Source organism: Aethalodelphis obliquidens, unplaced genomic scaffold (assembly GCF_003676395.1).
Source record: "Aethalodelphis obliquidens isolate GAN/ISIS:26980383/991018 unplaced genomic scaffold, ASM367639v1 scaffold28, whole genome shotgun sequence".
Taxonomy (NCBI): Eukaryota; Metazoa; Chordata; class Mammalia; order Artiodactyla; family Delphinidae; genus Aethalodelphis; species Aethalodelphis obliquidens.
Genome location: NW_020837972.1, coordinates 8,751,282 through 8,772,987, shown reverse-complemented (window position 1 = coordinate 8,772,987; position 21,706 = coordinate 8,751,282). Strand labels below are relative to the sequence as shown.

Genomic DNA, 21,706 nt, shown 5'->3' with positions numbered 1-21,706 from the left:
AACTTTGAAATTTAAGGTTTTTCCTAATAGTGATTTTACAGTTGCTCTGATTACAGATGCTCTTTGATAACAACAAAAAACCTTATCAGTGTAGTTATAGGCTAGGAGGAATTAAAAATAGAATTTTTGAAAGTGGTATAATAGTACACTTCTGAAAACTATTGTCCTGTAAAATTACTAGAAATAATAATGAGGTCAGGAAGATTTTAGGAAATAATCTGTTGCCACTTTATTTACTGACACTGCAAGAACTCTACCCACTGGAGAGCTATGAAAATACGTCTGTGAAATACCTCCATTTTAGGACACATAAAAATGTATATGATACAAAATAATATATGCAAAAATTCATTACTGTTAAGTGTACATGTATATATTTTTTATGTATTTCTTTATTTTTAACATCTTTATTGGAGTATAATTGCTTTACAATGTTGTGTTAGTTTCTGCTGTATAACAGAGTGAATCAGCTATACGTATGCCGCCGCATAGCACAGGGAGATCAGCTCGGTGCTTTGTGACCACCTAGAGGGGTGGGATGGGGAGGGTGGGAGGGAGACGCAAGAGGGAGGGGTTATGGGGATATAAGTGTACATATATTTTTATGAAAGAGGGAGGCATACTATAGTAATTAAAGCAATGTGATTTTGGCTTCAGAGTGGACAAATAGTTAAATTGAAAATAATATAGGGCTTCCCTGGTGGTGCAGTGGTTAAGAATCCGCCTGCCAATGTAGGGGACACAGGTTCAAACCCTGGTCTGGGAAGATCCTACATGCCACGGAGCACCTAAGCCCGTGCGCCACAACTACTGAGCCTGTGCTCTAGAGCCTGTGAGCCACAACTACTGAGCCTGTGTGCCACAACTACTGAAGCCCATGTGCCTAGAGCCCATGCTTTATAACAAGAGAAGCCACCACAATGAGAAGGCTTCACACTGCAATGAAGAGTAGCCCCTGCTCTCCACAACCAGAGAAGAGCCCTTGGGCAGTAGCAAAGATCCAAGTCAGCCAAAAAATAAATAAATAAATAAAATAAAAATAAATCAATTAAAAAAAAGAGAAAATAATATAGAATAAAAAAATGTTCCTTTTACATTGCCATTTTCTGTCTTTCTTACCTTAGGGACATCATTTAACCCCTCTGAGCCTCAGTTTTCCCATCTGAAAAAATAAAAGGCTAATAGTATCTCACATCATTGTTTGGTGATCATATGCAATAAAGTATGTTAGAGTATTTCTAAAAACAAAAACCCCAAATATTCCTTTTATATATGGTAACACCTTTTTTTTAACATTCCTTTTTTCCTTAAAGTTTGTTTAGGCACATAAAATTAAAATGTTTTAAAATCAGTTTACTTATTTTCATTTTCCAAAATTTCATATTCTGTCTTTTAAAAATAATTTGCTTTTTTTTTTTTTAACATCTTTATTGGAGTATAATTGCTTTACAATGGTATGTTAGTTTCTGCTTTATAACAAAGTGAATCAGTTATACATATACATATGTTCCCATATCTCTTCCCTCTTGCGTCTCCCTCCCTCCCACCCTCCCTATCCCACCCCTCTAGGTGGTCACAAAGCACCGAGCTGATCTCCCTGTGCTATGCGGCTGCTTCCCACTAGCTATCTATTTTACGTTTGGTAGTGTATATATGTCCATGCCTCTCTCTCGCTTTGTCACAGCTTACCCTTCCCCCTCCCCATAATTCCATTGAAGGATTATATTTCACATTTAGATGTTTAAAAAAGCATTTCTTACCCAAACTTTAACCTGCAGATATAAATTTAACCTCAACAGCTTAAATAAAACCATTTATCTAGTATCAACTTAACCTTTAGGCCATTTCAAGTAGTGCACGTGTTTGGGATTTAGATACTCATAACAACTCCAAAACCCTTTTGTCTTTACTTTTTAAAAATTCATTTAAATATTTATTTTCTTTATTTGGTTGCACCAGGTCTTGGTTGCAGCAGGCGTGCTCCTTAGTTGCAGCTTGCAGGCTCCTTAGTTGCCGCTGGCTGGCTCCTTAGTTGCGGCCAGCAGGACCCTTAGTTGCAGCCAGTGGGCTCCTTAGTTGCGGCTCGCTGGCTTCTTAGTTGCGGCACGTAGGGTCCTTAGTTGCAGCAGGCGGGCTCCTTAGTTGTGCTCGCAGGCTTCTGAGTTGCAGCTCGTCAGCTCCTTAGTTGTGGCATGCGAATTCTTAGTTGCGACATGCATACAGCATCTAGTTCCCTGACCAGGGATGGAACCTGGGCCCCCTGCATTGGGAGCGCAGAGTCTTAACCACTGCGCCACCAGGGAAGTCTTCTTTTTTGCTTTTAGAATCAAATGGGTTAGACTTTTTCTCAACAGCCTGTTTTCTCTAATATGTGACCAGGATGCCTCCTTTAGCCCTCGGGTAAATGATGTAAATTTACTATTCACTTCAAAAACAAAAAACAGCTTTATTGAGTTATAACTTACATACCATAAAATTTACCCCTTTAAAGTATACAGTTCAGTGGTTTTTAATATATTCAGAGTTGTCCAGCCATCACCACAATCTAATTCTAGAACATTTCCATCACTCTAAAAAGATACCCCATACCCATTAGCAGTCAGTCCCTTTATCCCCCCCTTTCCCCACCCGCTGGCATCCACCAGTCTACTTTCTGACTCTATGGATTTACCTATTCTGGACTTTTCAAATATATGGAATTATACAATATATGTGCTTTTGTGACTGGCTTTTTTTTTTTTTTTTTAAGCGTAATGTTTCCAAGGTTCACCCATGTTGTAGCACAAATCATTACTTCATTTCTTTTTATGGCCAAATCATACTTGATTGTATGAATATAATCCATTGACATTTGAGTTGTTTCTGCTTTTTGACTGTTTTGAATAATGCTGCTATAAACATTCATGTACAAGTTTTTGCGTAGACATGTTGTCATTTCTCTTGGGTATATGTGTAGGAGTAGAATTCTGGGTCATGTGGTACCTGTATGTTTAAGCTTCGGAGGGACTGCTAAACTGTTTTCCAGAACGGCTGTACCATTTTAGAGTCTCATTATCAATGGCTCCAATTTTTCCACATCCTCTCTGACATTTGTTATTTTTCTTTTTTTTTTTTAATAGCTGTACTCCATAGTGGGTATGAAGTGTTATCTCATTGTGGTTTTGATTTGCATTTCCCTAACAACTAATGATGTTGAACATCTTTTCTTGTGCTGATTGGCCATTTGTATATGTTCTTTGGAGAAATACCTATTCAAATCCTTTGTCCATTTTAAAATTGGGTTATTTGTCTTTTTATTCACCATTAATCATCTGAAACTCTTTTTTAGTCTTTTTGGCATGGTTTTTTCCACTCACCTGAGATTAGCCCCATTTGATTAAAACAGGCCTTCACGGTGCCATTTTTTTCATGAGGATATAGCTTACCCAGTGATTCTATTTTAGACCAACAAATAAATAAATGCTTAAATTTTTTCTATGTCCTGTTCCACATTGATCACTGTGGTGGCTACTCAGTGAGTGGGAAAAGTGGTGCTTGCCTTGAGGAGCTCATAGTCTGGTTGGGAGAAATGATGCAGGTGTGTGAAACAACTAGAAAATGATATACAATGCTGTATCACTGCCTGAACCATGGGGAGCAGATGTAAGTGCTGCAGAATCAGAGGAAGAAAGGGTCATTGTTGAGTGGGGTAGAGGGGAGAGACTTCATGAAGTTTTGAGTTTAAGTCATGAAAAATGGCTATTATTCATATAAGTGGCCACATAGGGGAAAGGCATATGCATGGTAAATACAATGAAAAAGAGATTTGGAGAAGACCATTTTGTTGGTGTGCAGGACAGAACAATAGAAAAGAAACAAAGAGTACAGTTTAGATTATAGCTCAAGTCAGACGTGATGAGAATCCAGATTACTAGGGTGATGGGAATAAGAAAAAGGAACTTGAGAGACAGTGCTAGAATTTTCTGTTGGAAAGTGGGGAAGAAAGTTATATCAATAATAGCAGCTAGGCCCTTCTGCCATGGCAGCCATTGAAGAGCAGCCGCCATGGCTTCTTGCTGCCCCATGGCCGTGGGCCTCAACAAGGGCCACCAGGTGACCAAGAACATGAGCAAGCTGAGGCACAGCCCTGCAAGATGTGATCCAAAAGGTGTGTGGCTTTGCCCCTTAGGAGCTGCATGCCATGGAGTAGCATGCCAGGGTCTCCAAGAACAAGCAGGCCCTCAAGTTCATCCAGAAAAGGGTGGGGACATACATCTGTGCCAAGAGGAAGCAAGAGGAGCTGAGGAGTGTCCTGGCCGCCATGAGGAAAGCAGCAGCCACGATAAAACCTTCTCAGGAAAAAAAAAAAAAAAGCAGATCCTTGATATATTTAAACTCATTTAATCTTCACAATAACTGTATAAAGTAGGTAACTTTTATTATCTCCACTTTACACATGGGGAAACTGAGAGGTTCGGTAAATTTCCCAGGGTCACACAGAAGTGGTAGAGCTGGAATTCAAATTCAGAATCCTAAAGCTCATGCTTGTCATCACTACACTTCCCTGTGTTAAGGGAAAAGGCTGAAGTGTTTCCAGGTTTTAGAGCCAGGGCTTGGAAGGATAGCAACTAAACATCCACTAACCTGTTTTGAGCACCAAATATATGTAAATATTGTAAATATTTCTTGTAAATATTGTTACCTTGTGATGTTAATAATCATAACCCCGTTTGCAATTACCCTTTTGACAATCTATCTTGAAAAAAACCTGTATGTAAAAGTTGCCATTTTAAAAACACTTTCAAAAATATGGTTCACCGTATTGGAAAAGGCTTTATGACAGTTTTCTTTTTGTGGTCTTAATGTGTGTCTTTTGTCTCCTCATTGTTACCACTGGTAGACAACCAAAAAAGATGTGATTTTTTTTTTTTTTTTTTGCGGGCCTCTCACCGCTGTGGCCTCTCCCGTTGTGGAACAGCAGGCTCCGGACGCGCAGGCCCAGCAGCCATGGCCCACGGGCGCAGCCGCTCCACGGCACGTGGGATCCTCCCGGCCCGGGGCACGAACCCACGTCCCCTGCATCTGCAGGCGGACTCCCAACCACTGCGCCACCAGGGAAGCCCAAGATGTGATTTTTATAAAGTCTTGTTAAGAGGCTAAAGTTTAAGCTAACCATCATCTTAAGGCTTATTAAACAGCTTAATATTTGTTTCTGAAGTCCTAGCTTCTAGCTTGGTGTATAATATTTCGGATGGTCAATTCACAAGTCGTGCCGATCTCATAGATGCTGCTGGAAGCTCATTGGGGCGTGGTGCTCTTGTACCAGGATTGGGTAAGAAATAAATGCCCACATTTATTTTCCTTGGAAAATTCAAAATTTAAGCAATTTCTCTTAAAAACTCTTGCTAATTCTCTATGGTATTCTAGTTTCCTTGAAAGAATTTTTTTATGCTCCTCTTTAATTGTGAGGATTAGTATAAGAAATTGTCATATGTGAAATTCCTCTGCATAAATTACTATTGAAGATACTGTCCATTAGGTTGTGTAATGTTGTCTATAACAAATTCTTCTTAAAGTTTATGCCATTAAAAAGGTTTATTTTCCTTGAGGGATTAGTATACTTCTTATTGTTAGAAAATGAGCATTATGTTAGCGCATTGGATTTTCTCTTTGCCTTGGCACCTAGGGAGCTCATATCTAAGTTTTGGGCTCAGTTACTAAGGCTTTTACTGTGTGTTAATGTTAATTAGTCCTGTTGTACCTGGGTTTTACTGTAAGCCACTTAAATCCTTTTTGGAATTAAAAAGGTCACATGTAAGTCAGTTACTAAAAACTTTCTATTCCATGAGGCTTATTCCATTCTCACATATGAGTTAAGCCGAGTAGACATTGAATCCTGCCTTCCTACTGAGCCCCAATCTAATGCTTTGTCAGCATTGGGGGGATGTGGGATGTGGCTTGCCAGCACTGGGGAGAATCCTTGCCCTTTCATTCTTTAGCACTGCTATGAGAAGTATGTATCAAGCAGTCAATGGTATGATAGTTGAATAAAGGATGTTCTTTTTGCAGGTGCCTGTTACGATACAGTGAACAACATGCTATGGACATGCTCGAATGACTATATCGATCAATGGTGTAATCCTGGGAATCAGGCCTTCCATTACGTCTGTCAGAGACTTGGAGTCAGCCATATCATCACTGAGCCCAAAGGTAAGGTGCACTCATAGTCCTACAGGAAGAGATTTTTCCCCCATGAAATAGGAGAGAGTACAGCAGCATTAGTAAGTGGCAACATAGCCCAAGTAGCAAAATGTGTCAACAGCCTTCCCTCTTTGAATTTAGAAACCTAGAATTCTTATTATCTGATGGGTTTATGATTACGTAAATAAGTGTGTAAATAAATAGAGCTTTTGAGGTGGTCCACAGACTTTTTTAAAGGAAAATTGTTACGTCCCTTCTGAAATTGTCAGAACTTTGGGACAGAAGTTCGTTCTTTATTTGTACTTGGTGTGGGATTATGTATGCTGTTATAATATTTTGCATTAATAACAACTTACTTATACACAGACTTACAATTTTGGTAGACTATCTGGTAAAGGACCTTTATATTTCTTAATATTAAGATTCTTAATATAAGTTAATATTAACGTAAAATCTTTTGACTTCAAAGTCAACTATAGTGGTATATATGGTGTAGTGAGTAGCTCAGCAAATCCTGTCCTGATAAAGCAATGATAAAGTGGACTGAATTACCAAAAATAACTATTTCTATAAAATTAAAATGCCAACTAAAAAAAAATTAACTATTTCTAGGCTCTGGAAGTTGACCAAAGGCATATACCAAATTGAGATGCGGTATTCATAAAAAAAACCCCCACTGAACTTTGGCTAAGAACAGTAGAAGTCTGATGTTCTTAGCTGCGGACACTCCTGTCCCCTACCTTAAGCTCAGTCAGTGCAGTAATTCCATCAGGGTGGGGCAGATCATGGAAGCCAGCAGCTTGGCTGCCAGAAGGGGCTGACTGATTTGGAGCAGAGCATGGAAAAAAACTCACACACAGCAGCAATGTCCATAACAGTAGTGGTCTTGGTGGCAAACAAACAGCAACAACCAGTGGCTTAGCTAGCCTGAGGTTGTGGTCCTGGTTAGGGCAAGCATCGAACCAGCAAACTAGCCAGAAATTTACTAGTGAGATGTGGGTAGTGAGAAAGCTACAAAGGGCCTTCGTAAGCTCCCCAAACATCTGCAGAGAAGAAGCCAGAGAAGGCCCAAGCTGTTCACACAAGCCTGGCTGAAAATGAGCCTGCATACACATGCAGAGATTTGAGAGGGCCCACAGAAGGTGAAAAGCACAGAATAGTTTAAAACTGCCTAAACTTTGATGTGCTTCTCCCAGAAAACGTGGCTCCATCCAGGGTGGAAGTATTACTGGCTCAGGGTGTTTGAGCACAACCTCTGACTCAGACGAGGTAACCACTAGGAAGGCAGGCTTAAAAATAAAAATGACAATAATAAAAATAAACAAATGAAAGAAAGTAAAAACGAAAATAGAAATAAGAATTTAAGAAAACAAAGTGAGCGGAGGAGAAATCAGTAGCTAAACACTGCAGGCAAAACTCAGATATTAGACTTAGCAGATGAAGACTCCAAAGCAGCCTTTAGAAGTAAATTCAAAGAACTAAAGGAAACCATGTTTAAAAGATTAAAGAAAAGTATGATGACCATGATTAAACAGAGAATTTCAACACAGAATTTATTTAAAAAACAAAAAAAAGACAAAAGAACCAGTTGGAAATTCTGGATTTGAAAAGTTCAATGACTGAAGAGAAAAAATCACGGGAGTAGCTCTACAGCAGATTTGAGATGGTGGGAGAAATAATCAGCAAACTTGGATATAGATGGATAGAGTTATCCTATCTGAAGAATAGAAGAAGACACTTTTAAGGAATACCAGTCAGATATTTTGTAGAATTTCCCTCAGTTTGCGGTCATCTGTTGTTTCCTCCTTTAAAACTGAGGTTATAGATTTGGGGGAAGAATACCACAGAGGTGAAGTGCTTTTCTCATTACATCATATCACAGGGTACATGATAGCAACATGACTTATTACTAGTGATATTAAAATTGATCACTTGGTTTAAATGCCAGCTTTCGTCACTGCAGAGTGAAGAAAGCTTCTTCCCCTTCCATATTCAATTTGTTAGAAGCAAGACATTAAGCCCACACTCATGGGAAGGGGAATTAAGCTCCACCTCCTGGAAGGAAAAACATCAGAGACATATGTTAATTACCACAGTAATTAATATTTTGGAGGAGGTGATACTTTGAGACTTTGGAATTATCTATTAGATTTTCTGTTTCTTCTTGTGTTTGTCTTGGTAGTTGTGTCTTTCTAGAAATTTGTGCATTTTATCTAAGTTTTCTTTTTTGTCTTTTTTTTTTTCTTTTTTATTTTGCGGTACGCGGGCCTCTCACTGCCGCAGCCTCTCCCGTTGCCGAGCACAGGCTCCAGACGGGCAGGCTCAGTGGCCATGGCTCACGGGCCCAGCCGCTCCGCGGCATGTGGGATCTTCCCGGACTGGGGCACGAACCTGTGTCCCCTGCATCGGCAGGCGGACTCTCAACCACTGCACCACCAGGGAAGCCCTGAGTTTTCTTATTTGTTGGCATAAAGTTGCTCCTAGTATTATAATTAGTTTAATTTTTATAGGATCAGTAATAATTTCTCTGCTGTCACTCTTGATTTTGGTATTTGTATAAATTTACTAAAAAACATTGTTTTGTGCACTTAGAATGGGTGAACTTCATGGTATGTGTAAATTGTATCTTGTAAAACAGCAAAAAAGAAGAAATTTATATATTGTGACTCCCTAATTATTATCTCCAAGCCTCTTGCTTCAACTCCAGTCTATGTATTTGTCTCTACTTGGATATCTAACATCTTCAACTTAACATGTCAAAAACAAACTCCCTGTATCTCCCCCCTACAAATCTACACCTACCGAGTCCTCCATATTCCAGTGTATGGATCACTATTCTTTCATATGCTCAGACCAAAAAATTACAGTTATCTTTGACTTTCTTTCTCTAATACCCCACATCCAAATGGACATCAGCAAATCCTGTCAGCTCCCATCTTCAAGATGTATTCCAAGTCTAACCATTTCCCTCTATCTCTGCTGCTACAACTCTAGTCTAGGCCATCATCTTCACCCAGATTATCATAGTAGCCCCCTCACCGGTCTTCCTATTTCCCCTGCAGTCGCCCTCCTCCACCCTGCTTAGGCTTACCTCCACACAGCAGCCAGAGTCTTTTACAATATACATAGTCAGATCTGTCACTCTTCTGCTCAGACACCTCCACTGGCTTCCCATCTAACTCAGAATGAAATTTAAAGACCTCAGTTATTTGGGTAGATCCCAAAGCTACCTTTCAAAAAGTGTTCGGTGAAGACAAACAATACTAACCTGAATTCTGTTGTTGTGAGATCAAGGACTCATAAAGGCACAGAAGAGAGGGGGACCCAGCCAGGCCTTAGGGTTAATATGCAATTGAAAAGTTTAGTTTTGGCAGGGTTTACCTTCTGATAGGTTTTCCTTGAGTCCTTTCCTCATAGCTCACAGTGCCCACAATCCTTTTGCAGCTCTAAGGTCACCCCACCCAAGCCTGACTCTCCAAGGTTACCTACTTTCTTGTTTCTTTTATGCAGTTCATTTCAGCTGGTTTAAGGGAAAAAACAATCTTTTTTTCCTGTACTTTGCCTGTTTAGATTATTTTCACCTCCATTCCCTGAATGTCTATAACTATCATGAGGCATTTATTGTTATATAAGAGGATGCTTGTCAATTCTCTTTAACCAAGGTTGAACTGATGTCTGTCTAGGCTGTGGTAACTAAATGAGATCAAAATGTGTAAAATATTTGAGGTACCATGGGAGGAGATATCTCTCGGCTGGAGAGGGTGGTGGGTGTTACCAGAGAGGAGGCATAGAAGATGAAGAGATTTTTCTAGAATAGTTACCACCATGGGATCTGAGCTGAGATGGCTTGAATTCAAATCCCAGCTCTACCACTTAGTAGCTGTGTGACCTAGGGCGAGTTACTGAACCTCTCTAATTCTTGAGTCACTCCTCTACAAAACAGGGCTAAAATAGTCTAAGTTGATAATGATATTGTAAGGTAAAGCATGTAAAGCATTCAGCCCATTGTCTAGCATATAGAAAGGACTCAAGAAGTGGTAGCTACTTATGCTCTTTAAAAAAATGGAAATTCCCAGGTGTTTTCACCCCAGCATTCTGTGGCAGGGAAAAGGGTTCTCCAGCAGTAGTGGGAGAGATTGGAGGCAAGATAGTCTCTTCTGGTGTGCGTGCACCTTTTGCAAGTCAGAGGTATGTTCCTTGGTGGCCACCCAGAGATGTCTTTCCTCACTGACTTTCCTTTTCATCTTCTAGAAGAGGCTATAACCACGAATGAGGTTATAAACCAATTATTGCACCATGTTGGTGCGATGTGCATACACCAACTCAATCTTCTTGCTACCAACCCCAATCTTCCAATCACAAGTGTCTTGGGCAAGCAGCATCCAATTGAAGCGCACCATCTTAGCAGTATTTGTGACATTATGGAGAAGGCCATGGTTAATGGAGACACCTGTATCATACGCTGCATTCTCGTTGTCTTTCAGGTAAATACACTGTTTTGAGATTAAAAAAATAGAGAAAAAGAAACACAAACCTTGGCTTCAGTCAGCTAATTTCTACCAGAAGAAAAGTGTAATAACATTCCTGTTTTGCATCTTACCACATTCTAATCCTGTAATTAGAATTATCATTATATTCATAGCACTGCAGTTAATGGAGTATTGCTATATGTACTGATAGCTCATTGCAATTAATATATGTAAAATATTTACTATAATTATACCATTACACAGTAGAAGCGATTGTCGTTAAAAATCCACCTGGGTATTTATTCATAAGAATAACTAGCGTGAAAAAAAAAAGGATAACTAGCATGTTCTTTCTTCATAGGGATAATTTTATCCCCAGTAGAATTAGCATTTTCAGATATACCCCTTATGTTTCTGTAGGTGGTGTTTAAATTTTTCTTCAGCCCACAAACTGAAAGGAATCGAGACATCATTCGACGGTCGGGGTTGCTTCTTTGGCAGTTGTTGATGGCACCAAAAGATAAAATTTGCCCTGAAATTCAGAAGGAAGTCTGCCTTGCCATCAGGTAATCAGCACCTGATTTTCTCAGTGCTCTCTGCAGAGGGCTTCTCCTGCACTGCATTGTAACTTTCCCTTCAGACTGGTTGCCTGGATGTCTCTTACCCCATCCCACAGTCAGGACCTCATGTGTAGAGGATAATTTAACTGGAGAGAAGTTTGTGGCCCCACTCCCAGAGGACTCAGGCTGTCCATGTACATACACTCCTCATCTCACTTTCGGATCTTAAAACAAGACCAGAAAAAAATCCCTTTAAATAGATATTTTGGTGGTTTGCAACTGGATGTTCTTCTCATATGGGTCAAAGTGTGGCAAGGTGGTTAAGAAGCAGGCTTTGGCAGCAGATCGACCTGGATTCTAGTCTTTGCTCTGCCACTGACTTCCCAAATGATTTTTTGGCACATTCTGCATATAGCTGGTTTGACTACATCGACTTTTTTTTTTTAATTAATTTTTATTGGGGTATAGTTGCTTTACAGTGTTGTGTTAGTTTCTGCTGTACAGCAAAGTGAATCAGCTATACCTATACATATCTCCCCTCTTTTTTGGATTTCCATACATTGACTTTTTATAGCTCAATTCTCTTTAACCAGTTCTGCATCTAGCCTCAGATAAGTTATCATTTTGGTAATTCACAAATATGAGAAGGAGAGGGATACTGTTTATCAGGGAGGTCATTGGACTACATCACAACAGTGACTTTAGTTTCAGTTGCTTTCTTAGTGGTGAAACTGTACTCAAACTGGCATATTTTAAAAAAAATTTAAATATTTAGAATTTGGATTTTCTAGAACGTGTTTAAAAGCTTTTCGACTTTTCTGTCATTTCAGCTCTGGTTTAAATATCTTGTACCCAGGTGAAACTGAAATCAATAACTTACTTAAGCTGGTCTTAACAGAAGGTGAGAATTATCCTTTAATTACCCTTGAATAAACAACCTTTTTTGTCCCTAAGGAAATGACTGAATTTTATTTTATTTTTCTTCATATCTGTTGGTCAACGTTATTTTATAAACTTCCCTCTTAGGACTGCTTTTGCTGCATCGCATAAGTTTTGGGTCGTCATGTTTTTGTTGTCATTTGTTTCTATGTATTTTTTGATTTCCTCCTTGATTTCTTCAGTGATCTCTTGGTTATTTAGTAGCAGATTGTTTAGCCTCGTGTGTTTGTGTTTTCTACAGTTTTTTTTCCTGTAATTGATTTCTAATCTCATAGTGTTGTGGCTGGAAAAAATGCTTGATATGATTTCAGTGTTCTTAAATTTACCGAGGCTTGATCTCAGTGTTATTTTTAAAATGCACATATGCCAACACTTAAACTAGATGGAAAGCAGAAACCATGTTCTATGCATTGTCAAGTTTTATAAACCTCTTTCTATCCCCACTGTGTAGCATAATGTACCTCACTGTAGATGTTTAGTGAACATTGAAGATAATGATTTCTTGGGATTTCTAAGCCAGTTTTTTCCCCACACATTAAAATCCAACTTTTAAAGTTAGACTCAATGACAATGACAAAATTCACCATGTTAAAGACACCCTGCATTTATAAGCAATATTAGTTTGAGGAATTAGAAATCACACTTCCTGAAATGTCAAGACAGTAACTACACTTAAATCAGGATGTACTGGTTAAAGAAAGTCTGACTGATTGTGATATAGTTTTTGCTGCTGTTGTTTGTGTAAGTACATATGCCTGGTGCCCCTAGGTTGTCGACAGTCTGCTCATTTAAAAACTTTTTTTAAATAACATCAGTTTTCTAAGTGTAATTATCAAGGTAGTTTATGGAGCTTTGTTCTGTGTTAGGAGAGAGAAATAGCGGCCTCTCCCAGCTGCGGGATGTGATCCTAACCAATTTAGCTGAACAGCTTCAAAACAACCGATTTGGCAGTGAGGAGGATGATCATTACAGGTGATGTGATGTCATGTTATTCACTGCTAGCCTTTTCTATGTGTTTTTCTCAGTAATTAATTTACAGTTAAATGTGTTTGATCAACTTTAGTCTCCTATAATATCCTATATGGTAATTGGCGTGTTAAGTCTAAACTGTGGATCAGTTGAAAGATAATAAATCCCACAGTTGCCCTAAGAAATGATAATAGCACATTTCAGTTTAATGAGTAAAGTAACTTGAGCCTGGAAGAAGGGTACTTAGCAGAAATAACAGGTGGAGCTTATTTAAGAAATCTTGGTGGAGGGTGTCATCAAATTGCTGGTCTGTGAGAGAGGGTGAAGGTGTGGTTCGAGCTGGTGAGGGGAAGAAGGTGTGTCTCTCAAGCTATTTATAAAATACTTGAACTAGGTGCTTAAGTACCATTGTGTTTCCATAAATTTGATTTAGGTAATATACCTAGTTGTTAGAATCATCACTGAGTAAGATGGTTTACTTAGAGAACCAGTGAATTTTGTATCTTCTATTTGTCATCTTGTACCCATTGTATAAATTTTATCCTTTTATTATTAAACCATTAGTATCTTATTGTTACATTTTTCCTGCATTTTAAAGACTAAATGACGAACTTTTACACTACATTCTGAAGATTGTTGTACGAGAATCCTGTATCTTAATCACCAAGTGCCAAACTGTCTCTAAAGATGATTTTCAAAAACTCCTTTCAACTGTGCCTGTAAGTAAAAATGTGTTTAATGAAAGCAAAAATATATCAAGTTTCCCTGTTTTCATTTTACTGTGTTGAAGTGTGTGTGTACACACATACTTTTCAAGGACAGACTTAATTGATGAAAGTCAATGAATGACTGTGCTTGTCTTAGAAATGTAGAAAAGACAAATCCACTTCAAGTACTTTCTCGAAAGACTTTATTCCTCCTGCTTAAATGTCTTGGTGCGATAAATTGTTAGACTGAATTTGGATGTTTTCATTGTGTTTAAAATACTGGGTGGGGATTTCCCTTCTATTAATTTTTAATTTAACATTGTTTTCTAAACCATCAGTGTTTTACAGAGACTGATAAGAAATAAAAGATTCTTTTAAGGGTTTGGGTAGAGTCTTCTCTCATGGAGATGCATGTGAGGGGAAGAGTGGGTAGGAAGAATTAATTATTAAGAGGCAAAAATTCAAGTATTGAAGTGATTAGTGAGAAATATGTAGCAGAAGGCAGAAAGTTATGGTAAATGTGTCAAATTATGTATCAAAAGCCATGTGGAAATAAGTCACCTGAGAAACTAACTTGGTCTGTTTTCTGTACTTTCTCTTTTGCTTCCCTTGTCGAAATCTTTAAAAAACATGAGGATTACATGAGCCCTTCTTTCAGTAGGGTTTAGGTCATTTAAACGCCCTTATTTGTATTAAAGGCTGCATCCTCCTGCCTGCGCTATCTGATGGCAGTTCAGAACCACCTTCTCAGTAACACTGTTTTGATTAAACCTGATGAGAATGATGACAGTGACAACTCCTTGCAGGGAGAGACATTGAAGGTACAGGTAAACACCAAGCTTTATTCTAACGATGCTTTCTACCCAGTGTGTAAAGCACAGCTTAAATGGCTAAATTTCTGTGTATTATGACGTCAGATTTCACCATGTGGCTTATATTTTTGTGCGAGGTAATATTAGGTCGCTCATTTCATAGATTTTTATGTCATTGCACAGTGGTTACCATATTTGTGACACTCTCATAATGTGTTATCCACGTGCTCCTGTCAGTCTTTTTGTGCCTTTGTTTATTTTCATCTGTTTTTAAGAACTATAAAATACGGCACTTACAAGTGATCTCATACGCACCTGAAAGTTTTATATATAAATATATATATATATCTGTATGTATATGTATATATGTATATAGATATAGATAAATCAGGGAGCATAACATTTTAAACAGTTTTGACATTTTGGCTGGTTTATTATGTTCTCTTGATTCAAATAATTTTAAAAGGTGATAATTTTCTCACAATCCTTATGTTGAATAATTTCTGAACCTATAGTTCATTCCATTTTCTATAATTATTTTTAAGTTAGCTTCTGTGTAAACTCAATAATTTGTTCCCACATGGCAATTTATAGCAATCCACAGATTTTTTTTTTTTATAGCCATGGTTGTTATAATTTTGACAGATGCTTGAGGCTGTTGTTTGCATTGTTCTTCAGAATTTTATCTTTGTGGGAGAATTAGAGAAATCAATAACTTGATTCTTCCTTAAAATGTTGACTAAAACACACTGAAAAATTAACTAAGGAAGCCATAGTTAAAGATAAAAGCCACTATAGTTTGCCCTTTTCTTACCCCTTTTATGCATATATACTATAGAAATAAGAGATTTTACATACCTGCTAGTTCATATTTATGGGTTTATCTCATTATGTAATCAATTTTTAAACAGGCAGAAATACCTGAATTAATCATTTAAATTGCTGACACTATTTATTAACTTATCTTGCCTTAGTTTCCTAATCAGTAAAAAGGGGCCATAACATCTCCCTTGTGAGGCTGCAGTGAGGATTAGAGCTGAGGCCTGTGCAGTAGCTGGATGTGCTGCTGCCGGCATGTAGTCAGTAGGTGAAGGCCGATAGGATTGATTAGTATGACTTAAGCCATGATTTTTCTCGTCTAGTCAGTTCAGAATTCCTTTTCTCTTAATGATAAAAATATCTAAATAATACCCCAAAAAGACTCCAGAAAATTCCAACAATGAAAACCAATGTTTTTTATTTGAAAGGTTAAATGTTATAAGTTCTTAATTAACCCATGGAAGGAAATACTCTTGGTAAAGGCAGAGTAGGCTGGCTTATCTAGGAATTCTGGGAAAAATAAAAGATATAGATTTCACCTAAAGGGTTAGTCGGGTTGTATTTTTTTTTTTCCCTAATAGAAAATAACTGTAAACTAAACATTTCTATGATCTTAACTAGTGTTTCTTAACACATTATTTAGTATTTGTACTCCCGTGAACTCTCCAATAGTTATTTTTAATGTTTAATAGCCTGTAACTGCCTGCTACTTTAGTTGAATTTTTTAACTTGCCTCTTTTCAAGTGTAATGGTTTAAATCATTAAGTAAAAAGGTCACTTGTACTGTTTCAGAATGTTGTGTTTTTGTCTCATTTTATCACCGCCTATACATGCGCCTTTTACTGTTCTGTTTTTCTCTTTAGCTATCCTCATACCACCCAAGGCAATCTTCCACCTGGACATTTTCTGGGCTGGCCACCGGGAGCTCTCTTGTGCTGGAGGGGATGGGAGAAATGCCTTTTCTCCTGGGGACTCGGTGTGCTCCCCGTGAAATACTGCGTATTTCTGTCAGCACTCCAGACCTTAGCCTCCCAACTCAAATTGTTACTTGCCATCCTAGCGGAACTTACTGCTTTGGGCTTATTCTGGCCACCTCATTATTTAATTTGGAAATGCATCATTAAATACATCATTTCATGTTGTCATTGTAAGTGTATATTCATCACAAAGCTTAAAAATAATTTTATGATATTTTCTACCTAGGAGCTAAAGGTCAGTATTTTGGCTCTTGCCACCCAAATCCTGACTGGATGTGATGAAGTGTTGGAAATGCTACAGCAGGTCACAACTGCCCTCATAAATAGTGACATAGCTGACCGGGAGCAGAGGTGAGGAAATGGGTTGTGAACTGTGACCTGCTGCCATTCAGGAAGAAGAATTTGCTTATGAAAGGGAAATCTTTTAGAAGAGAACATCAAATGTTCATTTAATATAGAGGGATCTTTGTGAGAACAGATTGAAATGGCAAGTGTTTCAAAGCCAAACACAGTTGAACTTTCAATTAATGGTGCTTTTAGGTAGGACTGGGCTGACAACCACGATCTAAGGGTAGCAAGGTGTGGTGGACACCATCGTCTCTGTCACTTGGGTCTTCTACCATCAACACTCCCAAATTGGCCTTTCCTTTAATTATCTAACTCAGCACTATGTGCACTTAGTTCCCTTATGGTAAGTACTTTAGGGAGGTAGAAGTGACTTAGTGATACAGATAATTAACTGCTATGCAAAAGACGACACTGACATGATATCTCAAGATTTTACGGTAATTTTATTTCTCCAAATACAGGAGTAATCTATGTATAGGGTAAACTTCTCTTTCCTGGTATTAAAGCTCTTTCTCCATACTCCCCATTAAAATTTCTGCTGTGGTTTGTTGTCAAAGATGAGTTACATCCTGTGTTCATTGATGATTTCAGTGTTGAGATACTGATCTGAAACAATCATGCAGTGTGTTTTTCCTCCAGTAACCCTGTCTGTCCCATGTCCCTGTTTCTCACCTACTCCCAGAGAGTAGGTGGGCAGGTTGGAACTGAGAACAATATAATCCAGAAAGGTGTTGCACTGGGGCTTGTTAGGACATGTAAGGTTCACTGCTGGCACGTGGTGCAGATCTGCCCTGGGGAGGAAGTACAGTCTGAGAGCTGGGGAGACGTGGGGGTTGTTTCCGGTTCCAGCCCCAGTACCCTAAGCAGTTTTAGAGAATTTACATAACACACATGTTTCTTCGGGTGAGTCATATACCTTAATTCTTCTAGCAGAGGATTGGGATATTAAGAGTGTGATTTTAGGTGATCATTTCATAATATACACATATATCAAATCATTAATTGTACACCTTAAATTTATACAGTGATGTTAGTTATATATCAATAAAACCAGGGGGGAGAAAAAGAACATGATTTTAAAGGCAGATTAAAAATCTGCCTGCCTCTGTCCCCGACAGGAACCAGTTTCTCTAGGTCAGAAGTGGGTATCGCTGCTCTGGGCAGCTGAGTCAGTGTTGTAGCCATTCACTGGCTCCTTATCAGAGACTCAGTGCAGCACTGTGACCTGCAGCCCCAGAGGCAAGGAGACTTGGCAGGTGGTAACTAGAGTAGCTGTTTGCATTTAAGAACCCATTTATAAAGTGCTTCGAAGGTGCTGTGAAATGCACCATGTAAACTTTTTGGGGGGCAAAATCACAGGTTGGAGGTGAAATCTATTACTAGATTTCTGTTCTCTTCCTCTCCTTCATGGTAGGTGGGAAATTTGTAGACTGAATTGCTGTAAAGGTAAGTGCTTAGCTAGTTTAAGGAGGTGCAGTTTAAGAGAATTTGTCAGATAAGAATGATAATAGTTTCTTTACATGCTTGGGAACTGCTTAAGCTGTGTGTTTTCTTGAACTTTCGTAGGTTAAAAGGCTTGGAACAAGTTACTAAGGCTACTATGCTCGGTCACCTTCTTCCTGTGTTACTGACCTCCCTGATGCATCCAAATTTACAGACTCTGACCATGGCCGATGCCCTGATGCCTCAGCTAGTGCAGCTGGTACTTTATACCAGTCAGGTATGATCCTAGGCGTGCCAAAGTGAACTGCTCTTCAGGAGCAGGAAATAAAGCGAAATAAAGGTGGAATGAAGAAAAACACTGTGTCATAAAAATAAGCTGAAATATTAAAGGAAAACATTTAATTTGTTTGACTGAATTACTTACTGCAATCTTTTAACAAATACTGATTGCCGGTCAGCTGTAAAAATGCTGTCTACGATGCAGCTGAGATCCTTTCATTATATTTAGTCTCCTGAGCCCTTGCTGGATATTGGTAACTAATATAAATGATATATTCCATTCCAGTGTTAAATAAAACAATATTAAGTGGTCTAAGTAGCAAAGCATTTCTTAGTGAAAGAGAGCAGGCTAGGATTGTAAAAAGATGATTTAAGTGAGAATTCTGAGTTTGGCTGTAGTACCATCCCAACAACTGACAAGTAAGCACTTTAGGACATGATGATTTTGTGTTTCAGACGGCTTTGCTGCTCAAAACCCAGTGTCCGGTTTTTGCTGAGGTGGGCTGTTCCCCATGTGGTGCATCAGACCAGAAGGGCAGGCTGTTCCCTGATGAGAGGTAAGGGATGCTGCTTCCTTGCAGGAACCTCTGCCACGTTTTCTTCTGGCGAAAGCCTAGTACTCCTTTTACAACAATGATTTTTCTAACTGGGAAAAGAAGGAGACTTCAGGGGCAAAATTTTACAGATAATTAGAGAATTGCTTTGGAGATTATAGGAACAGGTTAGAACAAATTTCCCCACAGATCAAGAGATTAGTTCAAAACTGAAAAGTTCTCATATACAAATAATGGAGATGTTTGACTTTGGCAAACAGTTTGACAGTTTTTTAAAAAGTAAACCTACATCTACCATATGACCCAGCTATTCCACTTCTAGGTATGTGCACAAAAGAAAAGAAAGCACAGATTCTTTGTGAAGGTTCATTAACAGCTTTAGTTAGAATAGGCCAAAACAAGAAACAACTCAAATGTCCATCAACAAGTAAAGGGGTAACACACTGTGGTATAGCCATACAATGGAATCCTACTCAGCAATAAAAAGGAATGAACTACTGATATTTTCAACAACACAGATGAGTCTTAGAATACTTATGCTGAGTGAAAGAAGCCAGAGCCACCTAAGAAGTACAAACTGTATGATTCTATTTATATAAAGCTCTAGAAAATACAAAGTAATTTCTAGTGAAATAAAGCAAAGAAGTGATCACCTGGATTACCAAGAGGATGGAGGAAACTTCACAGGTGTAACATATGGCCAAACTTACCAAATTGTACACTTTAAATATATGCCACTTATTATATGTCAATTACATCTCACTAAAGCCGTCTTTAAAAACATTGATCAGAAAGGAAGGACTTCGAGTTTCTCTAGAGCAGCGTGCTGTCCAGTTGAGCTTTGTGCAGTGATGAAAATTTGTATCTTTGTTGTTCGATGCTGTTGGCCACGGCCACGTGCTGTTACTGAGCACTTGCTATGTGGCCAATGTGAACAAGAAACTGAATTTTACACTGTGTTTCATTTAGATTCAACTTAAATGGCCACATTTGACGAAGTAGCCCCCACATTGGATAGCGCAGAGCTGAAAGGGAGTAAGAGAAATCCACAAGAGCTAAGTTTAGGATACAGGAATTTGTATTCCACAGTCTTGGGCTGTGAAGTCCTTGAGAGTTCAAAGACAGTAGAGAAGAGGACCTTTGAAGGCACTTTAGTAAAAATTATAGTAAAAGTAGTCATGCAGTCTCATGGGTTTTTCAACAATTGACATTTAGATATAAACAAAGGAAACTTTACAGGACACTTCCTGTGGGATTTGGAAAGTGGCCAATCTTAAAGGTCCTTTAGAGTATCTTCCCCCCCCCCCCCCCCCCCCGCCTACCCCCGAGGAATTTTAAATGAGAGTTGGCAAGATCTTCTCCTGGATATGAATTGGGATTCCCCCTTGAAAAAAGGGGGGGAAAATGCAAATATATTGTCTAACAAAGAAAAAAGAACCTTAGATACAGGAATGTTAAAAATGTTTCTGGTTACAGTGCTGTCATACTGTATGTTGTGGAAAATTAGAGCAAAATTTCTTAACCTTTTGTATTTTATTGTGTATACATTTTCCTTTCCTTGCTGTTAAGTTCAATCACTTTCTCTTTGTCTGGTTTTAGAATGCTGGAAGAGAAGGAAGAGCCAGGGTTTCTCACTGGTTTAAAGATTCCTGCTCCATGGGCTGCTGGGAAGACTGTGGAAACAGTCCATCCTGTCAGAGACAACTATAAATTTAAAGAAACTGTCCATATCCCCGGAGCTCGCTGCCTATACCTTAGATTTGATAGCAGATGCTCTTCACAATATGACTATGACAAAGTAAGCAAGAACTGATTTAGTATTGGTTTCACCTCTAATAAGCTGATTTCTTAGATGCTTCTTATTTTTCTTTGCTGCTGGTCACCATTCTTGACTTATTTCTGTCTGCAGATACCTCTTAGGAGAGCTTCTTAAGATAATGCCTTGAAGTGTAGTGACTGGGGGAGTCAGAGCCAGCACCTCTGCAGTCTGAGAACAGTGTTTTAATGATGTGTTGAAAGTGGACTTTTGTAAGCTTTCAAAGATGTAGATCCAAGTCAAAGGAAATTTTCTTTTCCATGCTGTTTCACTCTTGCCTTCCCTCGGTGCTTGGAATTCCTGTAGATGTGGGTGTCCACTCATCTAAAAAGGTCTTACTGCCCAATTCTTGGGGCTTCTCATGTATCTTTTGGGAGAAGGTGGCTTTTTAGAAGGGTTTCAGATGTGCCTAGGATCTGGTTTATATTTATTTAAATTATTTGTTCTTCTTTGCCATTACCTCAGGGCCCACATAGATTTTGAGGAAATATAGTTTCCAACCTAGTGGCTGAACAATTATAAGTAAAAGGAATCATGTTAGGGGTTGAAGTATTTTCTTCTGTCTCTAATTGTTGCATTGTAAACCATCGTGTTGAACTTACAAGGAAAGGCTAATGAAATTGTGATGTGTAATGTATAAGAACAACTGCAGGATTGTCTGATAGTGTTTTATGTACACAGGATTTTTTTTTGTAGATTGTTAGCTATCTTGTCTTTTTCTCTGAACTATAAGGGCAAATGGTCTTAAATCCCATCAAGGGAGAGTTTTAGGGTAAAAATAGGGAACTTCTTAACTGTGTATACTGAGATGGTGAAACACATTATTGGGCAAGT

General features: G+C 38.5%; 1 protein-coding gene and 1 pseudogene across 9 annotated transcripts in view; both read left to right on the top strand.

Moving 5' to 3' along the window:
• Positions 1 to 21,706, top strand: part of HECTD4 (HECT domain E3 ubiquitin protein ligase 4) — a 190,727-nt gene that overhangs the window by 76,350 nt on the left and 92,671 nt on the right. For 6 of the 9 annotated variants that reach the window (XM_027124619.1, XM_027124622.1, XM_027124617.1 and 3 more), the window contains 12 exons: positions 5,198 to 5,311; positions 6,049 to 6,189; positions 10,432 to 10,664; positions 11,070 to 11,215; positions 12,040 to 12,110; positions 13,015 to 13,120; positions 13,716 to 13,836; positions 14,523 to 14,651; positions 16,659 to 16,783; positions 18,347 to 18,500; positions 18,959 to 19,059; positions 20,656 to 20,854. In XM_027124619.1, the coding sequence (XP_026980420.1) occupies positions 5,198 to 5,311; positions 6,049 to 6,189; positions 10,432 to 10,664; positions 11,070 to 11,215; positions 12,040 to 12,110; positions 13,015 to 13,120; positions 13,716 to 13,836; positions 14,523 to 14,651; positions 16,659 to 16,783; positions 18,347 to 18,500; positions 18,959 to 19,059; positions 20,656 to 20,854 (1,640 nt within the window). Of the gene's footprint in view, positions 1 to 5,197; positions 5,312 to 6,048; positions 6,190 to 10,431; positions 10,665 to 11,069; positions 11,216 to 12,039; positions 12,111 to 13,014; positions 13,121 to 13,715; positions 13,837 to 14,522; positions 14,652 to 16,535; positions 16,603 to 16,658; positions 16,784 to 18,346; positions 18,501 to 18,958; positions 19,060 to 20,655; positions 20,855 to 21,706 lie in introns of those variants that run through there. The other 3 variants (XM_027124618.1, XM_027124620.1, XM_027124625.1) reach the window with 2 other exon arrangements.
• Positions 3,214 to 4,408, top strand: LOC113630063 (60S ribosomal protein L36 pseudogene; annotated as a pseudogene).